This window comes from Glycine max, chromosome 6 (genome assembly GCF_000004515.6).
Source record: "Glycine max cultivar Williams 82 chromosome 6, Glycine_max_v4.0, whole genome shotgun sequence".
NCBI classification, from domain to species: Eukaryota; Viridiplantae; Streptophyta; class Magnoliopsida; order Fabales; family Fabaceae; genus Glycine; species Glycine max.
Genome location: NC_038242.2, coordinates 47788605 through 47812035, shown reverse-complemented (window position 1 = coordinate 47812035; position 23431 = coordinate 47788605). Strand labels below are relative to the sequence as shown.

Genomic DNA, 23431 nt, shown 5'->3' with positions numbered 1-23431 from the left:
ACTTCTGAGGCTTTATGCATTGTATGCCTGCCGTTACCAAGAAGCAAAGTCATTCCTATCCTGAATCCTCTTATTTGTCCTACCCTCAGGTGGAAGGCATTAGCTAGTTGGCTAACTAGAATACCAACTGAACTAGTCTGAGATGTCCGAGTTTGATTTCAACCGTGTTCGGAAGTACTCTCGTGGTGGTTCTCTCTTTAGGCATGGCAGAGCTCGATGGTAAAGGGTTAGGATACTTGCAAATGCACTCCAACACTTAAAATAGTGAGAATTTTAATATAATGACAGTAAATGTCATTTGAAAAGTTTTTACCTATTAAGAAGTAATATGTTATTAGTTTACTCGCCAAGGTATATTCCTTTTTCCAGGGTGTATTGATTATTGAATTCACCTTCCAACTAAACCACCTGCTATGGACTTCAATCTATTCTCTCAAATGTATAACTCTACTCCCCCAAAACTTTTACAATTAGCAAAGAAATGGGATAAGATGAACAATGTGATATAGAGGGACAGAAAAAGAAAATGTTCTAAAAATGGTATGAGAATATCATTATTCACTTCATATAGCTCGTAGAGAGATTGGTAATTTACACATAACTCAGCATCAATTTGCAGCTTCTCTAACATAGAATACATCTGGATCAATGAGTGAATGTATTCTATGTAAGGATGCACTATAACTAATGATGAAAATGAAGTAGCAATCAGAATAAGAGCAGACACAAAACTAGGCAGCAAAGGAGGAAACAACTTATTCTGCTGAGTGATTTATCAACTTGCATTAAATGTCTTCTCATCCTTGGGTTACTGGTCCCCGAAAGATTGTACGAATTGGCGTATGTATGAATGTTTGACACGTGGTTACCAAAGACCCTTGCATATATCATCTCACCAAAGATTCCAAATGTGTTGTCTATTGAACCAGTTGTTCTAATCATAGGTGAGGTGTAACCGCTTGGAATCGAGTTGAAGTGTTGTTGAGGATGATAAGGATTACTATAGGGATGGTAACTTTGAGAAATAGGTTGTGAAACACTTCTAGTGTTAAGTGTTCTTGGACCATGAGGTCTTTGTGGTATGACAGTGCCTACTTGACGTGGCTTCCCTTTAGAAGGTAATGTGGTTTGGCCACGGCCGTATAATGGAACAAGGGAGGATTGAGAAACTTCTGATTTGCATACAGGACATTGTGGCCTCTGTTGTTCTTCATCATCCAAAGAGGTGCTTTGAAAATGAAGCCATTTGTATATGCAGGGCCAGCAATAAAGATGACCACAAAGTGTCACCACTGGATCTTGCACACACTCCAGGCAGATGTTGCAGTCAAAGTCACCAGAGGCATTTCTATCAGAATCTGCAATGATTTCACTGGAAGATTTCCAATTTCCTTTTTGGTGCACAGTCTCCTCAAAGTGATCTAAGGCCATTTTTCCCTTTTAGTTTTACAATATGTTCTCTTACTGCAAGTACCTGAACCTGAAATGTACAAGCACACCATGCATGAATTATGAGTGTCTCAGAAGGGATTACATTCACAAATAAAGTTTAGTTAGGATGAGGGGGTTTAAATTTTACAAACCACTCAAAATCAAAGGTTCAAATTAAAAATGTCAGCCTTCTATCTATGGTACAATTATTTTCCTTGTGGATTGAGGTTGAGAATGATGGTTTGGCAAAGTAATTTAAGTCAGTGGATACCATGGACCCAAAGTAAATCTACTTTAAGCCTTCCCCAGATGTAACATACACTAAATGTTTCTCAAAATTAATGAATGTGGAATATGTAAATGGAAAGGACACAAAATTAAGTGAGATATGAACCAACCAAATGAAGTGCAGTGTTTGATAAACTATAGATTTGGAGAGTTACGGTTACTTGGTTAGCCATATTTAGTTATAAATTTCCATAAAAATAATTAGTATTTGTAATAAAAAAATCCAAAGTCTTGGGATCAAATCAAAAGGTTTACACAAATCCCAAATTTGGGAACAACCAGCCCATTTAACTCTCCAACCACTCTTTTTTCCCCATAAATTACAAAATAATGATACATGGAGAATACCTTTAATCACATACCCAACTGTGTAGTCGGTGGTGCAACTACAATTATTCTAGTATTTTTTTTACATTCAGAGTAGTTGAAAACGGATTCGGATTTGATTGTGTGATTAAATACATAACATTGTTATGTCAGAGAAAGCAGTGCAAAATTTATATTTGATTTTTACTCATCTATTAAGAACTCACCACGATTGTTTGTCACGCACCCTAATTATATTTCTCAAAAATTGTAGTTCTCTCTCTACAACTAACCATATCACAGTATCCACGATTGTTAATCTCTATTCCTCTCTTTGAGGGAAAAAAGGTTTCTGGTTTCTGCCAATAATTGCAAGAAAAATGACAATTAGAGTTACAGACAAGTTGGGAAAACAGAGGAACCTATATCCACAATCTCAGGGATATCATGTTATCATGTACAAGAGGGAAAAAAAAAGTTTCTGATATCCATCATCAATCACTAAATCACTTTTTGCTGGAACTAGAAATTAAGAGCCATCCGATTACCTTCTCACTTTTTGGTTTTAAAAAAAATTCTAAAATAAATTAATACTACATCAATTTTAGTAGGAACTACAATCAGTTAAAATAGAAATCAAACACACCCTAAACAATTTTCTTTCTAGATCTGCCGTGAGAGAAAATTACTACGGAAAGTAGTGGCGTGTGTAAGTGTTGAACAAAAAAAATGAGAGAAAAGGTGTTTATTTCCATCTATTAGAAACATAGGAAATCAGGATCTCAATTCTCAACGCAAAGTATTGATAGTTGCTTCATAAGTTTCCTCGTGCGAAGTTAAAGGGCATCCATTAAAGACCAAGCAGTTCCACACAACAGCCAAAATCAAAAATAAAAAAACATTTTTGACTGAAAATTTCAACACCCAGATGAACATAAGAGGCTAAGCACAAATAAAGAAGGTGAGTTAAGGAAAATAAAAACGAAATTGCATGCCCCATGTCTTTGACATCACATCCTACGAAGAGAGAGAGAGAGAGAGAGAGAGAGAGAGAGAGAGGTTTAAATACTTACAGATGAAAGAAAAGGGAAGGAGTTTGGAGGGTGCAACTACGATTGCAAGGCGTGAGAATATTGGAAGCTCAATAGAAAAGAAAGAAAGTTGCGTTGAAGGGTAGAGACAGAATGAAGAGAAGGAAGAAGAACAAGGAAATGATGGAGTACGAGGAAAGAAGAGTTCGGAGACAATGAGATTTTATAATAGAATAACAATAATTATCACCTTAAATTAATTGTGGTTATGGTATGAATTCGGCGGGGAAAAGTGGATAAATAAGTGTGACAAATCTTATGATAAAGAGTTTTGTATATGGGTTATTTTATCATGCATATACTTTTTTTTTTATCTTATCTTTTCCTTAAATTTGGAGTGCACTTATTCGAACAAAGCTTTTAGATTATAAAATGATTATTCTATATTTACAAATTTTAACCTAAATATATTTAAAATAAGGATAATGTAAAATTAAAAAGTTATATTTTTCCTTTTTGTTGTTTTTCAAACAGTAAGCTGAAATTTTTGCTTTACTCCATTAAAATATTCAAATAATGGAATGATATTTTTATTCTATTTCATTTCAATCCATCTCATTTCATTATATTTTGATTATTTGATCCATTCCCCTCAGCCAAACTTCTTTCAAGTAAAATAATAGATAGATTATATTAAAAAAAAAATAGATAGATTGGACTTGGGTGGATTGAATTGTTTGTTGGGATGTTTCTAACTTTCTATGCTTTACATAGCCACAGGTATTGTACGTGGATCTTTGTGTTTATAATTCTGCAGCTTAGTTTGGCCAAATCTTGTGAGCTAATTGAGCTTTTTTTAATAAAAAAAATCTTTTGTTTTTTCAAAAAATATGTAAAATAATATATACTTAATAAATATGATAATATATGTTATCATTCATTTTATATTAATTTTTTAATAATATATTCTCACTAATTATAATTTTACTCAAAAACATATATATACTAATAGATAGATTTGATAAGAATGATATCTTTATAGTTTTCCATCAATTGTTATTACTTAAATTAATAATATGTTTTTTTATTAATATTATTATTATAAGTCTTATTTATCTATCTATATATTTAATTATTAATATTATATATAATTGTTATAAAACTTAATGAGTTATTATTATATCCGATGAGTTTGTTTCTCTTTTTTTATTATGAAATTATTATTATAAATCTTGTTTAATTGTTATTGTGTTTGTGAGACAACAAAGTCTTCTAAAACTTGAAACTAAGATTAATACAAGTATTAACATGTATTTTTTTCTTGTAACATTTGAATTATAAAAACAATTTTAATTTTAAACTAATCAATAATTATAAAAAGTATTATGTATTAAATTTTTATGGTAATATATTTTATTAAATATTTATTTGTTAGATATTTAAATAATTAAAATACAAAAAAAAAATCTAGCTCCCTTTAATGATTTCCTGTATCGGTGCCTGAGTCAAGGATTATTTATGAATATCATCCTCCCTTGATTCACTAAGATGTTTTTAGAAAGAACAAAAATATAAAAGCACATGAAAGTCAAAGAAAATAATAACAAACAAATGCATTAACTATGGTGATATCACATCTATATCTATCTCTTAATTTCTTCCTTTTCTTTCCTTCTGTATCTATCTATTTTCTAACTATACATAAAAAATAGTATACTTTCAATATTTTCATTGATTTTTTTATGCTGTTTAATGTAAAACTTTTTACTCAAACGTTCAAATAAGAGTTTATCTCATTTTTACATCATATTACTAATAAGAAATTATGGTCGGCATGTCCAATTCGACCTGTTGAATTTTGTTAATTTTTTCATCTTTTATAAAAAAAAATGTAAATCCAAGTCTATGTGTATTCTTATTGCTCCACTCTCCTTCACATTTCTTCCCATTTAAATGACGCATATGATATATTTTCTATTTTTCTTAACTTTTAATATCAACTGGGCTATTTAAGAAACTGCATGTAATCAAATATCAATATATATATATATATATATATATATATATATATATATATATATATATATATATATATATATATATATATATATACTTTTAATATCAGCCAAACAATTTAACTTAAATTCTTATCTCTTTTAAACTTTCAAAATCTTTTAGTTACAACTTTAATTTGAATATTTTTTTTAAAAAATTAATAACAGAAATATATCAAATTAATTATAAATTACTTATCATAAATTTAAAATATAATTTATATATTCAAAATATTTATTTATTACTAATTTTAATTACAATATAATTTACATACTTAAAAATATTTATTTATTATAAATTATACATTTTAGTTGTATAAATAAAATATTTATTATGTGCAATGAACAAACTAAAATATTAGGTAAAAATAAAGTGTCTTTAGTTCATAATTAGAAATTAATCTGCGTATAATCTATGGTATTAGTAAAATTTTGTTCGACAAAACCTTATTTAAGCATGAAATTAGAAATTAATTTTTCATCAATATGCTTAAAAAAAACAATTAGTTAATGATACTTAATTCTTTTGGCTGTCTTCATTTATGAAAAAGCCATTAATTATACTTAATGCAGCTCATCAAATGCTCTTCAATTTAAATCACTGTTCAACTAAGTTTTTTTTAACACAATATGTTTTTATTTTCAAAAAAAATATAAATTATAAAATATAAAAAATTGTCTGATTTTAATTTTTCTAATTTTGAAATATACCACTCTTATCATTAAAAAAATGTACCACTTTTGATTGGTATCTAAACCACTTTTTATCTCTTTATAGAGTATTATCTAAAGTCTAAATTATTTATAAAACTAAAAGTGATGTATTTTAAAATTAGAAAATGAAAAATATAAAAAGAAGAATTAGAGAAACTAAAATCAAGACATATTTTAGAGGATGAAAAAGTATTTAATCTTAAATTTTATTATCATTATGCGACCTTAAAAATGTTCTTTAAATTTTTTTACTGTATTCTTTTTAATTTGTTCTCTAAAAAAATTATTATTATTTATTTTATTGAGAATAAAAAATCTCAATACTTACTGGTGAAAACAAATATCATTAAAGATTTTTAGAAAAACCAATTTAGTAATAACACATTTTGGTGTTTGATACTCCTTCTTTCGTAATTGTTAAATTTTTAGAATTTTTTGGTTTTTTTTGTTTTCAAAGTTTAAAATAAAATCAATTAACTTTTTTTTGTTAATAATGGATCGGTTTGGTTAAACTTAAAAAAATGATTTTAAAATAAACATTTTTAAAAACGTTTTTTTAATAAATATATATGATTTATTTCTTAAAATAAACATAAAATTATTTTTTTAAAAGAGAAACAGTTAGACAAATACACCAAGAAATAAAAAAGTATTTATTTTATTAAAATAATTATTTTAATCAACATATAAGATTAAATAACTTGACACTATATTCTTAATTTTAACCGATATTTAATTAATTTACATATACATTTAATGAGAAATAAAAATAAAAAAAATAAAATAGAAACCCTCTCATAATTATTTTATTAGGATCAAGAAAATTTATTTTATTTTTTAATTTCTACATAGAATTTTTAAAAGACAAATAAAAAGGAATGAAAAAAGTATAAGTTTTGAAAAAATATTTTAAGAATATAAATTATTTATACTTGCCTTATATCTTATTTCCATGATGAAATAAAATATTGTGTATTTTTTGTGAGAATTATTTTTTTTTATAATAATTACTCTTTCTCACTTTATTTTTCTACATTTCTTTTTAACTTTAGTTTTTTTAAATAACCAATGTCAACCAAATATGTTCACATGAATGATATTTCTGACCATAATATTTCTTTCATTTCCAATACCTTGAAAGTATTTGTTTCAACTAGAAACAAATGTCCACTTGATTTTTTCACTCTGCAAAGACAAAAAAATAGTTAAATTTATATGTAGGTTTATGACTTATTTGATATTTTTCAATTAGGTTCATAGACTATTAATTAAAAAATTTTAAGTCTCTGTAAAGCTATATATATATATATATAAAGGATTTTGTAGCTCTATAGGTTTTAACTTAATATTCTCAACCTATAGATGTGAGAATACTGACCTCTTAAATGCTTGGTGAATGAAGGAATAGGAGGGGCATCTGTTCTTAGGCTTTGGAGTTGTAAAGCACTCTAAAAAGGTAATCTCAACCTTTAGAGAGTCTTGCCTAAGATATGATCCATGGATGGAGAATTTTCCGCTCAAAGAATTTTATGAGAACCTGTATTATAAAATAATATACATTAAATTCTAACAAAGCATATGACATATCCCACACTTTGTTTGACTTACTGAAAAGTTTGGATTTTTTTTTAGTTCTTAATTCAAACCATCAATGTTGGAGACCTAAATTATTTAAACTTGAAACTAAAGAAGAAATCAGTGCACCTAGGAAAAAGATAAGGCTAGAGGAAGCCATTATGGAGAGGAAAATACAAGTATAAATGCAAAATAATGATACCTAACACTAAATAACAAAAGGAGTATTGTTAAAAAATATGAAAGGTTTGGTTAAGAAACACAAGTCATTACTTGTGTTAACTATTATTGATAAAATCGCGTGTCTAAATAAACAACTTATACACATTTATATATGTTGATTACATTAATTATACATAAATAGAGAATATTTTGTTTTCTCTAAATCAAATATTATGTTCCTATAAACTGTAATTATTAATAAATTAAAATATTAATTACGATTTTCAACCGAGGGAGAATAATATGGGATAAAAGATGAAATAGAAAAGAAAAATACCTACCACCACACTAAAAAAATTATCATCCAAAGATCCTAAGATGGAAAAAAATGTTACTCTCAAGATAAGGAGCCTCAACTCATCCAAAACATAACATAATCAACCAAGCTCATTCAAAAAACATGTAACGTAAACTCATCCAAAACACACTGCACATCAGCAAACTTACTAATTATATCATCAGTTAACTATTAAATAACATAAATAAAATTCAGTTTCATCTTTATTTTAATTAATTATTTAATCATATAATTAGGAAAAATACAACGTTGCAATTCTTCCCATAAGATTTTTTTTGTCTCTCAATTAATCACTTACATTAAAAGAGATTGGGATACTACTCGCGCCTCTAGAGTCTACACTAAATTTCGAAAATTGTAAGGTCAACATGATAATACCGTTGGACCCCTTAATCGTCTCATCCAATGAAATTATCAACATTTTGGTAAAAAAAAAAGTCGATATGACCAATGGGAATATGGTTACGGTAGATAAAATTAATTAAAAAATTATAATTGATAGCTGTAAATTTTAAAGTAATTTATTAAGACATAAATGTTTAATGTTTGAGAAAATTAATTGAAAAATTAGTTAGAAATAAAAAAATTAGTGGGTGGTTTAAAGTTGAAAAATTAACTTGTTAAATTATAAATATTTGATAAAATTAAATGTTGTTAAAGTGATTAAAAAGTATAAAATGATAGAAAAATAATAAATAATGATTAATTAAAAAAGATAAAAAAAATGAATAAATATATTTTTAAAAATAAAAGAAAATATAAAAAATTAAGAATGTAGAAACTAACGTTTAAAAGAATATTACTTCAAAAAGTAACGTTTTGAAATATGTTTATAAAAAATTATGTATGGAACAATTAAATTTTTTTGGCTAGTTAAAAAAACTAGAAGCTAGTTGAAATATTTTATTAAATATAATTAAATTAGTTGTTGAAGTAATTCAAAAAATATAAAATGATATAAATAATATATTCAAATGGGATAATAAGAAAATTAAATAAATGTTTTAAAGATAAAAAATAAATTATAAAAAACTAAAAATTAATAAAAATTGGCACTTTAAAAAATGTTATTTTAAATAACATTTCAAAAAAATTAAAAGTTACTAAAAAAAATACTAAAAATTACTTTAAAAAATTTGTTTACTAAACATCAAACTCAAACAAGTTTAACAAGTTTTCAAATGATAAAAAAGTATAAATTAATTAAAATAATTTGTCACATAGTATAAATCAAAGACTATCGTTATTTTTATGAGAGAAAATTTGGGTAAGTTAGATTTTAAAAACTCAACAAAATTTTGGATATATATGGGATCACCGAGTACTTATAAACATATTTATAAATTATGTACCACTAACGTTAAAATTGAAACACACGTTCTTATAATAGAATTTAATCATTACCAAATTTAGTAATTAGTTACTGTCGTTTTGAACCTTTTGTACTCCCGCGGACAAATAAGAATAAAAACAAACCCCACAAAATAATGAGACTCTTCCGGATAAGGATGACACGCAATATTTTATTTCACCAAATAACTATTGAATATATGCCTTGTTGTTATCTGTAATGAAAGTTGTGAAGATAGTGGATTTAGTATACGAGTAATCTAATTTGTGGGTCTTCATCTGATATATATTAAATAAATATAAAATTATATATGTATTTATCATATATAAATATATAAATATATAACTAACTTTATTTTATTAAAAAAATTATTTATGTTCTAAAATTCAAAATAATAATTAAAGTATTAAAAGTTAACTACAAATTATGGAAACTCCTATTTGACTACAGATTGTGGTAACATAAATTAAAAATACTAACCCTATTGAAAATTCAAAAGAAATTTACCAAGAATATGCCAGAATGGGAAAAAGATCACACCTTGCAGGTCTCATACAAGTCATCATCTAAGAATCCAGATGCACTGCAATGAAGAGATTGAATATTAGGGGAGAAAAATAAAACATATATATATATATATATATATATATATATATATATATATATATATATATATTGCTAAGCAAAAAGACATTAAATACTAAAATTCAAAGACATGACAGAAAAAAATAATTTAATTCATCAAATTTGAAGAGTCCAATCCAAGTACTTACACACTAGTAGGTTTCACTTCAACTGGAGTCTCCATTTTTTTTGAATAACTCAAATGGGTATTAAGTAACCAAATTGCCACCAGAATAATTATTATGGCAGTAATTATTTCAGTTTTGTCTCGAAAGAGTGAAAGAGAAAACAAGTATTTTTTTTGTGTTAGGTGAGTTTAAGTTTCAGTTTTGCTGTGCGTTTTAGGTTTGGTTCAAATGTCTGCTGTGGCCGTTTCTTTCTTAACACTAATAACTAAAAAGAAAAGCAAATAGACAAATGTGGCTCCAAATCTAGGCACATACGGGGTCTACTCAGACAATGTAGCTAGAAGTGGAAGTTAACATTGTTTGACCAAAAACTAGCTGACCGCTTAGAGAAGCTTTTGGTTGGGGCTTTCTTCTTGCTTCCTACAGTTATAACTAGTCGAGAGAAATCAGATGAAGAGAAGGGTTGAGATTTTTTAGGTTTTTTTTTTTAAAACGGCATCATTTTGACGATTTTGTAACTTTTTTTTTACGCGAAAACTCGATATGGGTTTTAAAAATCGGTCAAATCTGACCGAGTCATACTGAACTAGATCCATGATCGGTCCAATAATAAAATCGATTCAATTATACCACCAGATCCTGATTGGACCGATCTGACCGACAAAGTTGGACCAGTTTTTGAACTATGCTCCCAATATAATAGATTAGCTAGAAATATGTTGGAGTGATAGATGAATTCGTTATTATATCATACATTAAAATATCAACTTAAAAGAATGATTTTTTATTTTAATTTTTAGGTGTACTATATATTTATTTTATTTTATATTAATTACAGATTTTGTCAATGTTTTTAATTTTTTATATATTTTGAGTTGCATTTTAAACTTTGTTGTCGTAAATAGTTAAAAATATTTATTTATTATAATTTTTTAATTATGTACAAATAAGTATTTGTTATATGACATACACAAACTAAAATACCAATTGAATATATATATATATATATATATATATATATATATATATATATATATATATATATTTTAAAAAAAATATTTTTAATATTTATATATTATAGTGGATAAATATGTATTTTTAATCTCTGAAAAAAACTAACATTACATTATTCTGTTAAACATAAGAAACAAAAAGAAACATTTTTAACAAAAACAGACATAATTTAAGAATTAAAAATACATTTAATCTATAAAATAAATAACCAAAACTAGACGTGTAATATATTTATATGGCATTAATATTTATAATATAATTAATATAGTACAAATTAAAGGCGTAACTTTGTTGTTTACATGTGCTTTGTTTTAGGCCAAAACTTTTTCTTAGGTCGCGTTTAAGGCCAATACTGACAACTTTATTAAAGGGAACTTTAGCATAAGTTCCATAATTTGATTTGATTCACTTAGTTTTTTTTTTTTTAATTTGAAAATTTTAAATTTAATTGATATGGATCAAAGAATGAGCATATTGTCCACACTTGCTCCCAGTTTTAAATTAAATCACTAAATTGGAAAAGGTGACTCTTATCAATAGTTTTATTAATTATTAAAAAAATCAATCGTTTTATTAAAACCATCCGGCCTCCATTTTTTTAGCCATGTGTTCACACTTAATTTATTTTAAGATTTTGCTATTTCTCTATATGTTACTATTAAAGTATGACTTCTGTGAATTTTTTTCTTCTCTGTTTGTACTAGTTACTTCATAAAATTAAACATAGTATATAGTTTGCAGCAGTATGGCTGTTACGCTATATGATGTGAAGTTCAAAATATACCGTCAAAAAATAACAATGCATAAATACATCGGTTAACATATTCATACTTTGATATGAGATTTGCATGAAATCTTGGAATACTATAAAGTATTAGTTATAGATAAAGATATAAATGGTATATACAAAATATAAAAATATGAATGATATACACATACCAGAAGACACTGGTGAGGGGCCCTTAATCCTCAATATAGGTCCTTGTCATACAGCACATTGCTTCTTTCCCCCATTTGTTCATGGATAAAGAAAATTACATTGATATTTTGTGAAATTGTACAAACTGTTTTTATTTTTATAAACTTTACGGCAACTTCCTTACAAGAAAATACAGTACAATAATTTTTAAATAATTAAGAGAAATAATATATGAAAATTGTTAGCGTAATGTTTTGCAAAGCATTGAAAAGTTAAATAGGAAAAATAGTGTACACGAAACTTCAAATGTGGCCGTATAATTTACTCTAAATCTTATCGTTGACATTTGTTGTTTTGATTTGAGCATTGTGTATCTGTTTGGGGTCTGCTGGAGTGTAGTAAAAAATTGTTGCAATTTGTGCCATAAGTAAATTAAAGTCAAAATCAGATTATTGAGATTTAGATCTCAATGAATAAAACATGAACCTGAAAGTCAATATTTTATTGGGCCAAATTCAAGTCTGATTTGGTTGCTCTTAATTACATGTTATCCACGGTCAGTACCAGATTTTTCTACCCTAAATTAACCAGATATTTATTCATGGAGTGAATTTTAACTTTTATAATGAGTTTGTTAGAAGAGTAAGCGAGGGAAAGAAAATAGAGAAAAAAATATAATTTATAAGTTTTTTTTTTTCTGTTTGGTTTAATACTTCTTTTTTATTCAAATTAACACCTTAAGTACTAAGAAAATAGAGAAAATAGAAAATGTTATCTATCGATTGTGTCATTTCATGTTTGATATATCCAACTCTACTTTAAAAGCTTAAGAAGTAAGTATTTTTTTTATTGGTAAAAATTAAACACTATATTAAAAGTTTTATAATACTTACACATTTTGTTGAAGATGGTTCAGGTGAAGTAAGTGTTTAACTGAAATACCACAAATACATTAATTAATGTGAAAAAAAATTAGTCTAAAGAAGCAGGATTTACCAGGCTTCCGATCTAATATGGCTGCATGGAGTGGAGAGTTTCCAAGACACTGTGGAAGATCTGCAGGGAATGGAATTTGCAATAGAAGATTCTGAATTTTCACATTATTTCCCTTCACAATTGCCAAATACAGTGGTGATTGCTTTGACTTGTTCAAACAATGGACCACATCATTATCTGCACCAAAAATCTCTTCTATCACATCAACCTCCCCATGTTCATTTGTTTCTCTTGTTATCTCTCTCTCTCTCTCATCTAATCATCATGTTTTGTCTTCTCTATGGCATATTGGGAGAGAATGAGCTTGACTATAGTAGAGTTCTTAGACCTCACAGCAACAACATTAAGTGGTGTATCTCCTCTTACGTTTCTCCTAATAAGAAGCTTAGGAAAGTGATCACAAATCAACGCTGCAATATGTTCTTTCTTATGATATGCTGCTAAGTGAAGCAATGAATCACTTGCTCCTGTGAATTGATAAAAAATATCAGACAAAGATAGTTTCCTTTCTCTGCATTGTTGATTCAACACCTCTACAAAGTTATCCACATTAATTCCCATTTTCAACAGCTTTATACAACTCATGAACCATAACTTTTCCAACAAGTTCCTTATGCAATAATAGTCTTACCGGATGTGAAGAAGAAGCTGCATCTTGACTTGAGAATTGTGTGTTCTTCAGTTCCTCCATCCTCCTGTTGCATCTTTGTCTCCAGCTTGAGTCATCTGATTCGATGGGAATTTGCAAATGATCATGATTCATGACAATTTAGCTAGGTAATACTAATTGATTAATTAACACCTAAATCAAATGCAATAAACTCAGAAAGATTAAGGTTGTGAATTGTGAATTCGTAATCAATACATGAAGACCGTTAATTAAGGAAATGATGGTACATGTGTCTTGGAATTATTTTACTAATGTTGTCAAAGAAATTATTTTACCAATGAATTAATTAAATAATTACTTCGCATGTACCATTGTCATATACGATGTTGTGTGTGAACGTAAGTATTTATGGTAGTATTATTCGGTACATAGGATTATATAATAATCGTTGGTTGATGTGAAGTCAGATTTTCGAACCTTTTCACTCGTGAACAGTTATGCTTAAATCCTAAATTTCTTTTCCCACACATTCATCTTAATTACTATAAGATTGGAAGATGTCGACAATGATAAAATTTAAACTCACCTCGTATTTGTCATGACGAGGTACCGTTTTGTGACAGCAAGGCCAAGACAACGACAAAGTTTGTTTAAGTTAAGAGTAATTATACATGTAGGAGTAACAATATTTTTAGGTACTCTACTATTTACTAAACACTTAATTAATACTCTCTATGATACCTACTAGTATATGGTAGCATTATTCGGTGCATATACTGGGGGAGTATATAACAATCCTTGATTGAGGTGAATGATGGGAAAACAAGTCAACATAATAATAAATTTGATAATAAAATAATATGCAACAAAAATAAATTTTTTAAAAACTTACCGGAACATGTAAGAAACATCAATAAAAATAGAATGTAAAATAGAAATTAAGAAAAAATACACAAAAGACACAATTTGTTTAACGAGAAAAATCTCTTAATATAAGGATAAAAATCACGCGTCATCCAGATCAAAGAAATAAATTTACTATAATCAATAAAGATATAAGAGAGTTTCTAACAAGTGCACTAAAACGTGCTACAAACAACTAAATCAAAACAGACCCCAATGCTTATCATAGAGACAAGAAGATGAAATCTCAAAATATTTAGTAAAAAATGTGAAACATATATCTCTCTATCTTTTTGACAATCTAACTAAATAATTTGAAGTATCACGTGTGTAGAAGTTACTATCCAGAAATCAACCTGATCCAACGGTGAACGAATCCACAGTTATAATCTAAAAGACATTCTTGGGTGAGTGCAAAAATCACAATGAATCCTTACTCTTTCAATATTTTTGTAGGTGTTCTTTCCTCTCAAATGAATCTCTTTCTGTCCCAAATGTGATCATTCTCCATTTAAATAAGTGAGAGAAGATGAATTTTGTCATTTGAGTCTTTAGTCAAGTAGAAAAATGGAGGGGAAAAAAAAGTAGATAGTGAAGTCTGAGATTTTTAAGCCTTTTTACTCGTCAACTGTTAAGCTTAAATTTATTTTCCCACGCAACGTTAAAATTTAAACTTACCTCGTTGTTCGAATGACATGTTAGTGTCAGCGAGACCAAGACAATGGCAAGAAGTATCTTGTTTTTTTTCTTGATAACAACAAAGGGGAGTATATATATAGCACTCTGCTAGAACAGACAAATGCATAAAATAAGAGTTCTACATAAGCACGCAAGTGGATGGATGATACCGATGTATAGTTCATTCTTCTATGCATGCTCCATGCATTTTCTTTAAACGTTGTTAATTTCCTTCTGCAAAAACTTTATCGTATATTGAGAAATTGAGGAATGGAATAGATGTTTTTTTTTTCTCATGCATGACAAGTGGTTGCTTTCAATTACATATATCTTGCACAAATAAGACTTGCTAATTAATTAATGGTTAATACTAGCGAGAGCTTTATGGTCAATAAGTACATATCTCTTGCCATTTTCAGTCTACTAATGACTAATGTCTCTTATTTTTTAGTAGTATATATTAATAAGTAATAACACATTCTTTAAAACATTATTTCTACCACATTTTTATTAATTATTGGTTGAGGTTTATTAAAAACTATAAAATTATGACATTACTGTGTATCTAGTTTCAACGTAGGTGTAGTGTACGTTTCAAGTGCCCTGTGTACGTATGAGTGTATGACATTACTGGTTTTCAATAAATCAACTTCGTTTTGTTGGATGTTTGAATTTTGAAGGATCGTCATTCTCCATCATTTTTGTAGTGAGAAATATACATAAATAGAGCTAATAAGTGTCGGAAAATCAAAGCTCTCATAAATAAAATTATCCACACTTATAAAGAAGAATAGTGAAAACACAACAAAGATTATATCGTAAGAAAAATAATAACAAACATAAGAATTTAATGTGATTCGGCACCTCTTGCCTATGTTTACAGAATCAATTCAAAAAGTATTTTACTATCATAAAAATAATTATAAGATAATAACTCATCCTAAATAGTGTATCACTCTACAAATTCGAGTACCTCATTCAAGGGTTATAAGAAATAATAACAGAAAGATACTTTTCTCTCATTGAAGGATTACAAGAAATAATAACACTCTCACAAAAAGATATTTTTTTCTCAACAAAGTGACTTCGTTTCATAATCTCTCTTCTCACACACACTCTCTTCATGTATTGTGTTTTTCCATTAATTATCTTTTTTATTTAGAGTGAAGATTGTCACCAACTATAATAAATAAACTCTTTTGGAAGTTGAAACAAAAATAACTTTCAATGCACCCATTCAATTAAGATTCATAGTAAAATGCAATCTTCTACTTTACATTTAAGTCACCTAAACATTAATAATAAAAATTCAATTCTTAATATGCATGCACCTTATTTTTTATTTCAAACTCTATAATAAGAAACCTAAGATGTACTAAAATAATAATAAAATGCCTAATAATAAATTTATTTAAATATTATTTCAAATTTTAGATTTTTCGCACCTATAAGCATTCCCATCATGACCAAATTATTCAATTAACTTCAAGGAATTTTCTTCCCCAATTTGACAATCTGTTTTTCGTCTATCAAGTGAATAGCTTGCTAGCACAATATAAAGGTTATAAGCCCAACCACATTGAACAAAAAACAAATGGGCCACAACATCATGACCTCTCGTCCTTTCGTAGGTTATTATTTTAACAGGGCACAGTATCAAGTGGAGTGTTGTTTCCTGCTCCTCCATAGAATTCTGGAAAGTGCAATCTAAAATATAAAGAAGGTGAAAGAAGTAATTCTGGAGGTGTAGAATGTTTTATCCCGTCAAAGTGAATAACTTGCTTGGATAATAAGTTGCTGACTTTAATCTTACTTTTAGTATTGAGAAATGAAAAATGTTTTTCATCTCCAAATTTTACTCAAATATAACTAACTTCGTTTTGAGTGTGAAGGAGTATCATACTAAACTATCAAACAAATAGTAAACAAAGATTGATCTAGTTGATAAAGAAACCAATTTATATCACACTTGGACATGGATTCAATTTTTATTGTAGATATAAAATTTTGTTAGTGGATAATTTATAAGTATTTCTATAAATATTAATTGAGTTTTTTGATTTATTCTAATTTTGTGAATCTTCCGCGTCCAACTCATCTAAACTTTTGAATAAAAAAAAAAAAAAACTACCAAACAATATTTGCCGCACCTTCCATGTTGTATACCCACTTCATGCCGTTTGTTTTGCACGAAAAATGAGTTTTCAGTAGCGTACATATACTTCAATGTAAAGTTTACAGTTTTTTTTTTAAAGAATGCAAAGTTTACAGTTAAGATTAATTTAAACATATTTTCTAAGTTTTCAATTTAACTTATCAGTTTAAAACTAGACTAAATATACATACTTATACTATCATCAAATTACAAACAGTCATGACTCATGAATGAAGAATTATTTTTTTTTTATTGAGTGAGGAATCTTATACAAAATTTAATTTAGGACAAACTTACATTTACGAGGATCAAAATATAAATGACTTTACTGCAAAATTGCAAATTCAATTTTAACAGAATAATGTTCCAAAATCATGTGTGCAAAATCTAAGCCAGGAAGAATCTGGAACACAGCCCACACAGCCATACAGACAGCAGCAAGGCTCAGATGATTCAGATCAGAGAGAAAGCTCAATTTTGCAGTTTATGTTTCTAGTCATTAAGTGCATGATTTTCTTATGACAATACAACACTGAAAAACTATTGTGAAAAGCAATTGGTGTTGAAATGGCCATTTGGGCTGTTTAAGCATCCCTATTTGTCTATTTGGCAAGTCTTCTAATCTTTAGCAATTCGGGGTGCCTGTTATTGAAATAGTCAGTTTTCTAGTCATATTCAAGCATCTATTGTTTTTACCGTTTAATCTTTGTTTGTTTGTTTTCTGAAAGGACCGTTTTAATCTTTGTTAATAATGTCAGTGCATGGTTTAATTTAATGGTTCTGTAACTTAATTCAGGAAAAAGTATGATCAAGTGCCTTTATCCTTACACTTCTAAAATCAGTTGAAAATGGGTCTGGTCTGGAAATTTTTTTTGGTTTTTTAACATTATATTGATTGATGTTTTGTCTTTCTTGATTTACAAGTAATACTAGAGATTATACACGTGCTGAAGAGTTAGGATTTTGAATACAACATAAGGTTATGTTCAATTGAGTCTTGTCAGATTACTCAGTGAAATTAAGTTAATTGAATAATTATTCAATGTCTCATTTGGCACTGCGTTTTGAGTGTTTGATTTATTCAGCGTAATATTACTTTCATGCAAATTAGAAAACATGAACTCTGTTTTTGCGGTATAAATGTTAATCCACTGGCAGCATCCTAGCTACATCGTTTCTGAAGTATTTATGCAAAGATGTTAACTACTAGTATTAGATTAGAAAATTATATGATTTGAAATGTATTGCTTTTGCATTTACCATTTGAACACTGACCGGGAAAACTAAATTACAGAATGCACAGTTATTCATAGTGAAATTGTTAGGATTTCAAATTAGAATACAAATTATGAATAGTAATATTATTAACAAACTTTTAAAAATATAGGTTTAGTCCCTTGGAAGTTGAGAAATAGATGAATTAATTGCATAAAAATTACAAAGAAAATATAGTTTTTAGTTGAACATATCTTTTGAGAAGGCCACACTTGTACATATATGCTTGTTTCTCATGCCTCATATCTTAATGGGTTTGTTGGTGGGATTCAATCCCTTCTTTTGTTTCACTAGAATTAAATAGAAATAGAATATGCATCCAAAACTATATCTCTCTTTGGTTTAAATAATTGTGGTTCTCATTGGTTTGGTTTATGTCCCTTGATTTTTTATATCTCTCTTCTTTGGCGTGCTGCAAATGATGCATGGGGTGCCAACCTGACTGGGATCACTCTACTATTGTGATGCCTCTGCATGTCATCCATTTGCTTAAAAAAACAATAACATTAACAAGTGGTAGAAATTGTACTTCTTTGTAACTTTTTTACCACAAGTATCCCCATAATTAAATCAAATGGAAACATCCTTGCATAAGTTGATCTTTGCGTTCTGTGGTTATTTCTTCGTAAACTTCAAAAACAAAGTTAAAACTGACCGAAAATTATAACGCAAGAAAATACTTTAAAAAAAAAAAGAGTTGTTTATGATCTTAATGTGTTTTTTGAGTTATACACTATGCCATTAAGTTAAAATGATGATGATAATTTCCTCCTCCTTTCCAATTATAGTAAACATAGGGAATATTATATAACTATATATAGAGGGAAGTAACAATTTATAAAACTACCAATAACTACCAAATCCAAGGGAAAACTTACGGAGAGCCATTGGAACTTTGCCAGCCTGACAACACATGCTTGATTTCCACCACAATTCCTGCAATGTCAGTGCCTTCCTTCTCTCTTCTTCGTCTCTCCAAAAACAGAAAACAAAAGAAGCACACTCCTCAAAGAAAATTTTGAAATCAAAAGGGTGAGAGTGAAAGAGAAAATGGGTTCAAACGCCTTCTTCTCTTCCATTCTCTATTTTTTCCTACTAGCCACATTGGTCTCCTCTGCCCCATTTCTTTCTGGTACATTAGTTTTCTTTAAGTTGCAACCCTTTTATGTGTCACATTTTATTTTAAATATGGGTGCATATTCATATTTGTTAAGATTGGCATAATGTGATTGATTCTTTGTGTTAACACAGATGACATATTTGAGTCTGGGGCATCCACTGGCCGTGCCCTCCTACAGGCTAAGAAAGGTAACATTTTGTTCTGCCTCCTTTCTCTTTTTATTTCTAGCTTTAGCTTAATACATGTACCCTGAAATATTTGTTGTGTTTATACATCTTTAATAGATTTCCTTTCAATTCTAATGTGGAAATCATGATGTAACCAATAGCTTGTTTGATTCTGTGCCCACATGATTTTTCACAATATGATTTTAAGAAGTTAATAGTTATATACTTACGGTGCATGTTTGATTATTATTATTCAACATGCATATACACTTTCTCTTTCCATTTTGTAGAATTGACAAATCCTAATTTTCATGTGAATGAGGGAGAGACGTGTGTAACGGACACACCCCCCAAATAGGCTCATAATTTCCTCTTTCTAAATGTGATTCTTTATTTCTTAATGATATTTCAAATAGGTACAAAGACCTAAAATCAGGTTAATTCTTTTGGTCCTGATTTTATTGTTCATTCCAAGTGAAAACAAAATTTTGCATCTATGGGGAATAAGAAGATTATATGCTTAAAGTATGTGGAAATTTATTAGGTTCTTCTCAGAAACTCCACCTACTCTGATATTGATTATTTTCCAAAGTATTGAGGGTGATATTCCAAATCTTCATAAGCATATTATTTGCAAAAAAATAATAGTAATCTTTCATGTTATTTCTCATCCTTTCCATATAAAATTGTACATAAGAAAAATTATAGAACTGTTGTCCCAAAAAATGACCCCTTGCTAGAAGACAATGGGTTATGCAAAGGTTGGATGGTGATAGGTAACCAAAAACAGGGAGATTAGTCCTTTGAATTACTCAATGTTAATTCCCAGCTCTGTGTCAATAGTTTTTTTTTATAACTTTAACTTGCCCTCTTCCTATCCTTATCTTTTCAATAACTCTTCCCTTTTTCCTCCTTAAGTTTTTCTTCTCTTTTGAGGAATCCTTACCTTAAAATAGATTTAACAAAATTAAACTATATCTTATAGTAGAAAATATTTCATAAACATCATGTTTGAATAAATTTTTCTATAAATATTTATAAAAAAATAAAATATAAAATAAATAAACTTTTTTTTATACATTAAAATCAATTTATGTATTTTAGCTTATAGAGAAGTCAAACTAGAGTTTCTATAAAATTGGAATACATAATGTTAACTTATAAAAAAAGTTTAATTCGTTTTACTTTTTTAAAATTCCTTCTTTTACGGCTAAGTACTTATAGAAAATTTTATCTAAACATTGTCTAGTTAGTAGTTACTCTTGAAATTTTTTTTATGAGCAATAATTAATTGTTAGTTACTTAGTTTTCTAATTACTCTCGTCTCGAGATAGCACCTCCACTTATTAATAACACAAATTTTCTTGTAATCTATATCTAGGCAAATGAATCCGAGTTTTGTAAGCACTGAGAAGTGCAAATTTTACCAATAAAAATACAGACAAACATCAGTATTTTTCCTTTTGGAAAAAAGTAGGCTTATAACTTACATTTGAGGGTGTCATTTACTTATTCACTGATGACTAAGAAAGTAGAAAAGTTTTAGTGGAGGCATGACTCACCTATGTCATAGTAATGCTTTGCCACTAATGAGAATGTCTTTATCAAAATAGGGAAATCCTCTTTATCAGAATAGATATACTTGTGTGCACTCTGAAGTCTGAACCCATTAGCCACGCAAACTTTTATAATCCTCTTTAATCTTTTCCAATGTTGTAATGGAATTATGGAAAAGTTTTGAACTTTACGGTAGTATATTTAGTTTGTCTTTCATCTTCATTTTAAATTAAAACACTTTGTTGCTTTCATTTTATAGTAGTTCACCAACCAAAACATATCAAACTAAAGAAGAAAACAGTTTTGGAATTTGAATAATGAAATAGTTGTTTTGGAGAGGTTTTCACCCAACCATTCCTAAAAGGTTAATCTCATTATAGCTTTTGTTTATAAGGATTTTTAGTCAAAGGAAGCGAGAGAATGGGCTTATTAACTAAAAATTATATTTTCTTTTTAGGAGTGTTAGTAACACATGTTCTGTTACTCTTACTCCCATTTCAATACTCACTCTCTTATTGGGTAAAATCCTAGATTTCACTAAATATGTGGGTTTTAATTTCTTGGTCTCATTTTCAAAGTAATAAAATCTATATAAATTTCAACTAAAAAAAACAATACCTTAGTAAAACAGTTATAGAATTTGATAATAACTTTTTTTTCAATTTTTTTTTCTTTCAATATGAAATATCTTGTTTATTTTTTTATCGATAAATATTAATTATTAATTTATAATTGGAAGGGATTGGAATTCATATCTCTCTTCCCCTTCTTCCTTCAACCATCAAAGTGAACCTTATAACCCCATCTCCTCTAATTTTTTTAAGATTGAGCTAATAAAGTGAGAACTTGTGTGCAGCTTGTGGAGTTGAATTTGAGAACAAGAACTACACTGTCCTCACAAGCCAATGCAAGGGACCCCAGTACCCACCCAAAGTGTGCTGTGAGGCTTTCAAGCAATTTGCTTGCCCTTTTTCAAATGAGGTCAATGACATGACAACTGATTGCGCCACAGTTATGTTTAGCTACATCAACATCTATGGCAAATACCCTCCTGGCCTATTTGCCAATCAGTGCAAAGAAGGGAACCAAGGTCTTGATTGCAGCCAAGTTACACCAACCAACACTTCTTCCAACACCATTCATGTGGCTGCTCCTCCTCACTTTTTCTCACTTGCTACCATTTCTGCTTTCCTGGGATTCTTGTTCCACTTGTTCTGAAAGGATGAAAATGTGAACAAACTGAAGAAAAAGTACCCTCTTGTATTAATTGAACACTCTTTCCAAGATATTTGGGGTGAGAATCCTGTATCCACCCTTTACGTGAAATGATGCTCGAATTTATATGATCTGATCAGGATTGCCAAGAAAAGTATATCATTTACACTTTCATTATTTTGTTTTTTTTTTCCCTTCATAGATACAAAGTGCAAAATGTGATTTTCTGCCCTGCACTCTAAATCTTCCTTGAACATTTTTCTTTACAAGGAAAAGTAAGTAAAAATTTGTTCATAAAATTATTTTAATCAGTTTATCAGCATTGAGTTTATTTATATATACAAGTTACTCCTTATCTTTATAAATTCTTGTCAGGTTAGTCCTTTTATAATCTCATCGATTATACATAAAAAGAAAATTTTTGTCACCTGTAATAATCTTTTCTAATTTAAGTAAGATTATCTCTCAAGAAAAATATATTTAATCTCAAAAAAACAAATCTTATCAATTAGTTTGTTCAAAGGATTATTTAAACATTTTTATCAATTTAAACACTAAGTCATATACCTAAGTGAATTTAAGGACTAAACTACAAGTGTAAAAGGACTAGAGTTCCTATTTGCCTTTCTTTTTCTACAAGTGTAAAAGAACTAGAGTTCCTATTTGCCTTTCTTTTTCCTTTCTTTTTTTACTTTGACGGACAGTGACAAATCACAATTATAAATGACTTGTCTGAATTTCAGCTTTAATAATATTTGTATCATTACCCTTCTATTTTAAAAGCTTATGTAACAGATAAA

General features: G+C 28.3%; 2 protein-coding genes across 3 annotated transcripts; one reads left to right on the top strand and one right to left on the bottom strand.

Annotated features, from left to right (window-relative positions):
• Positions 1 to 529: 529 nt before the first annotated feature.
• LOC100786373 (E3 ubiquitin-protein ligase RMA1H1-like) lies at positions 530 to 3270 on the bottom strand. 2 transcript variants are annotated; one of them, XM_041015991.1, is made up of 3 exons: positions 3099 to 3270; positions 2253 to 2384; positions 530 to 1480 (listed from the first exon to the last, which is right to left on the bottom strand). In XM_041015991.1, the coding sequence occupies exon 3, from the start codon at positions 1429 to 1431 to the stop codon at positions 709 to 711; it is 723 nt and encodes a 240-aa protein (XP_040871925.1). In that variant the 5' UTR covers positions 1432 to 1480; positions 2253 to 2384; positions 3099 to 3270; the 3' UTR covers positions 530 to 708. The 2 variants fall into 2 exon arrangements, with proteins under 2 accessions (XP_040871925.1, NP_001241324.1); NM_001254395.2 differs by lacking the exon at positions 2253 to 2384 and having other exon boundaries at positions 539 to 1480; positions 3099 to 3248.
• Positions 3271 to 19377: 16107 nt separating this feature from the next.
• Positions 19378 to 22854, top strand: LOC100784068 (GPI-anchored protein LLG3). Its single transcript, XM_003526267.5, has 3 exons — positions 19378 to 19704; positions 19824 to 19880; positions 22273 to 22854. Exons 1-3 carry the CDS (start codon positions 19623 to 19625, stop codon positions 22632 to 22634), a joined length of 501 nt encoding a protein of 166 aa, XP_003526315.1. The 5' UTR covers positions 19378 to 19622; the 3' UTR covers positions 22635 to 22854.
• The last annotated feature ends 577 nt before the right edge of the window (positions 22855 to 23431 follow it).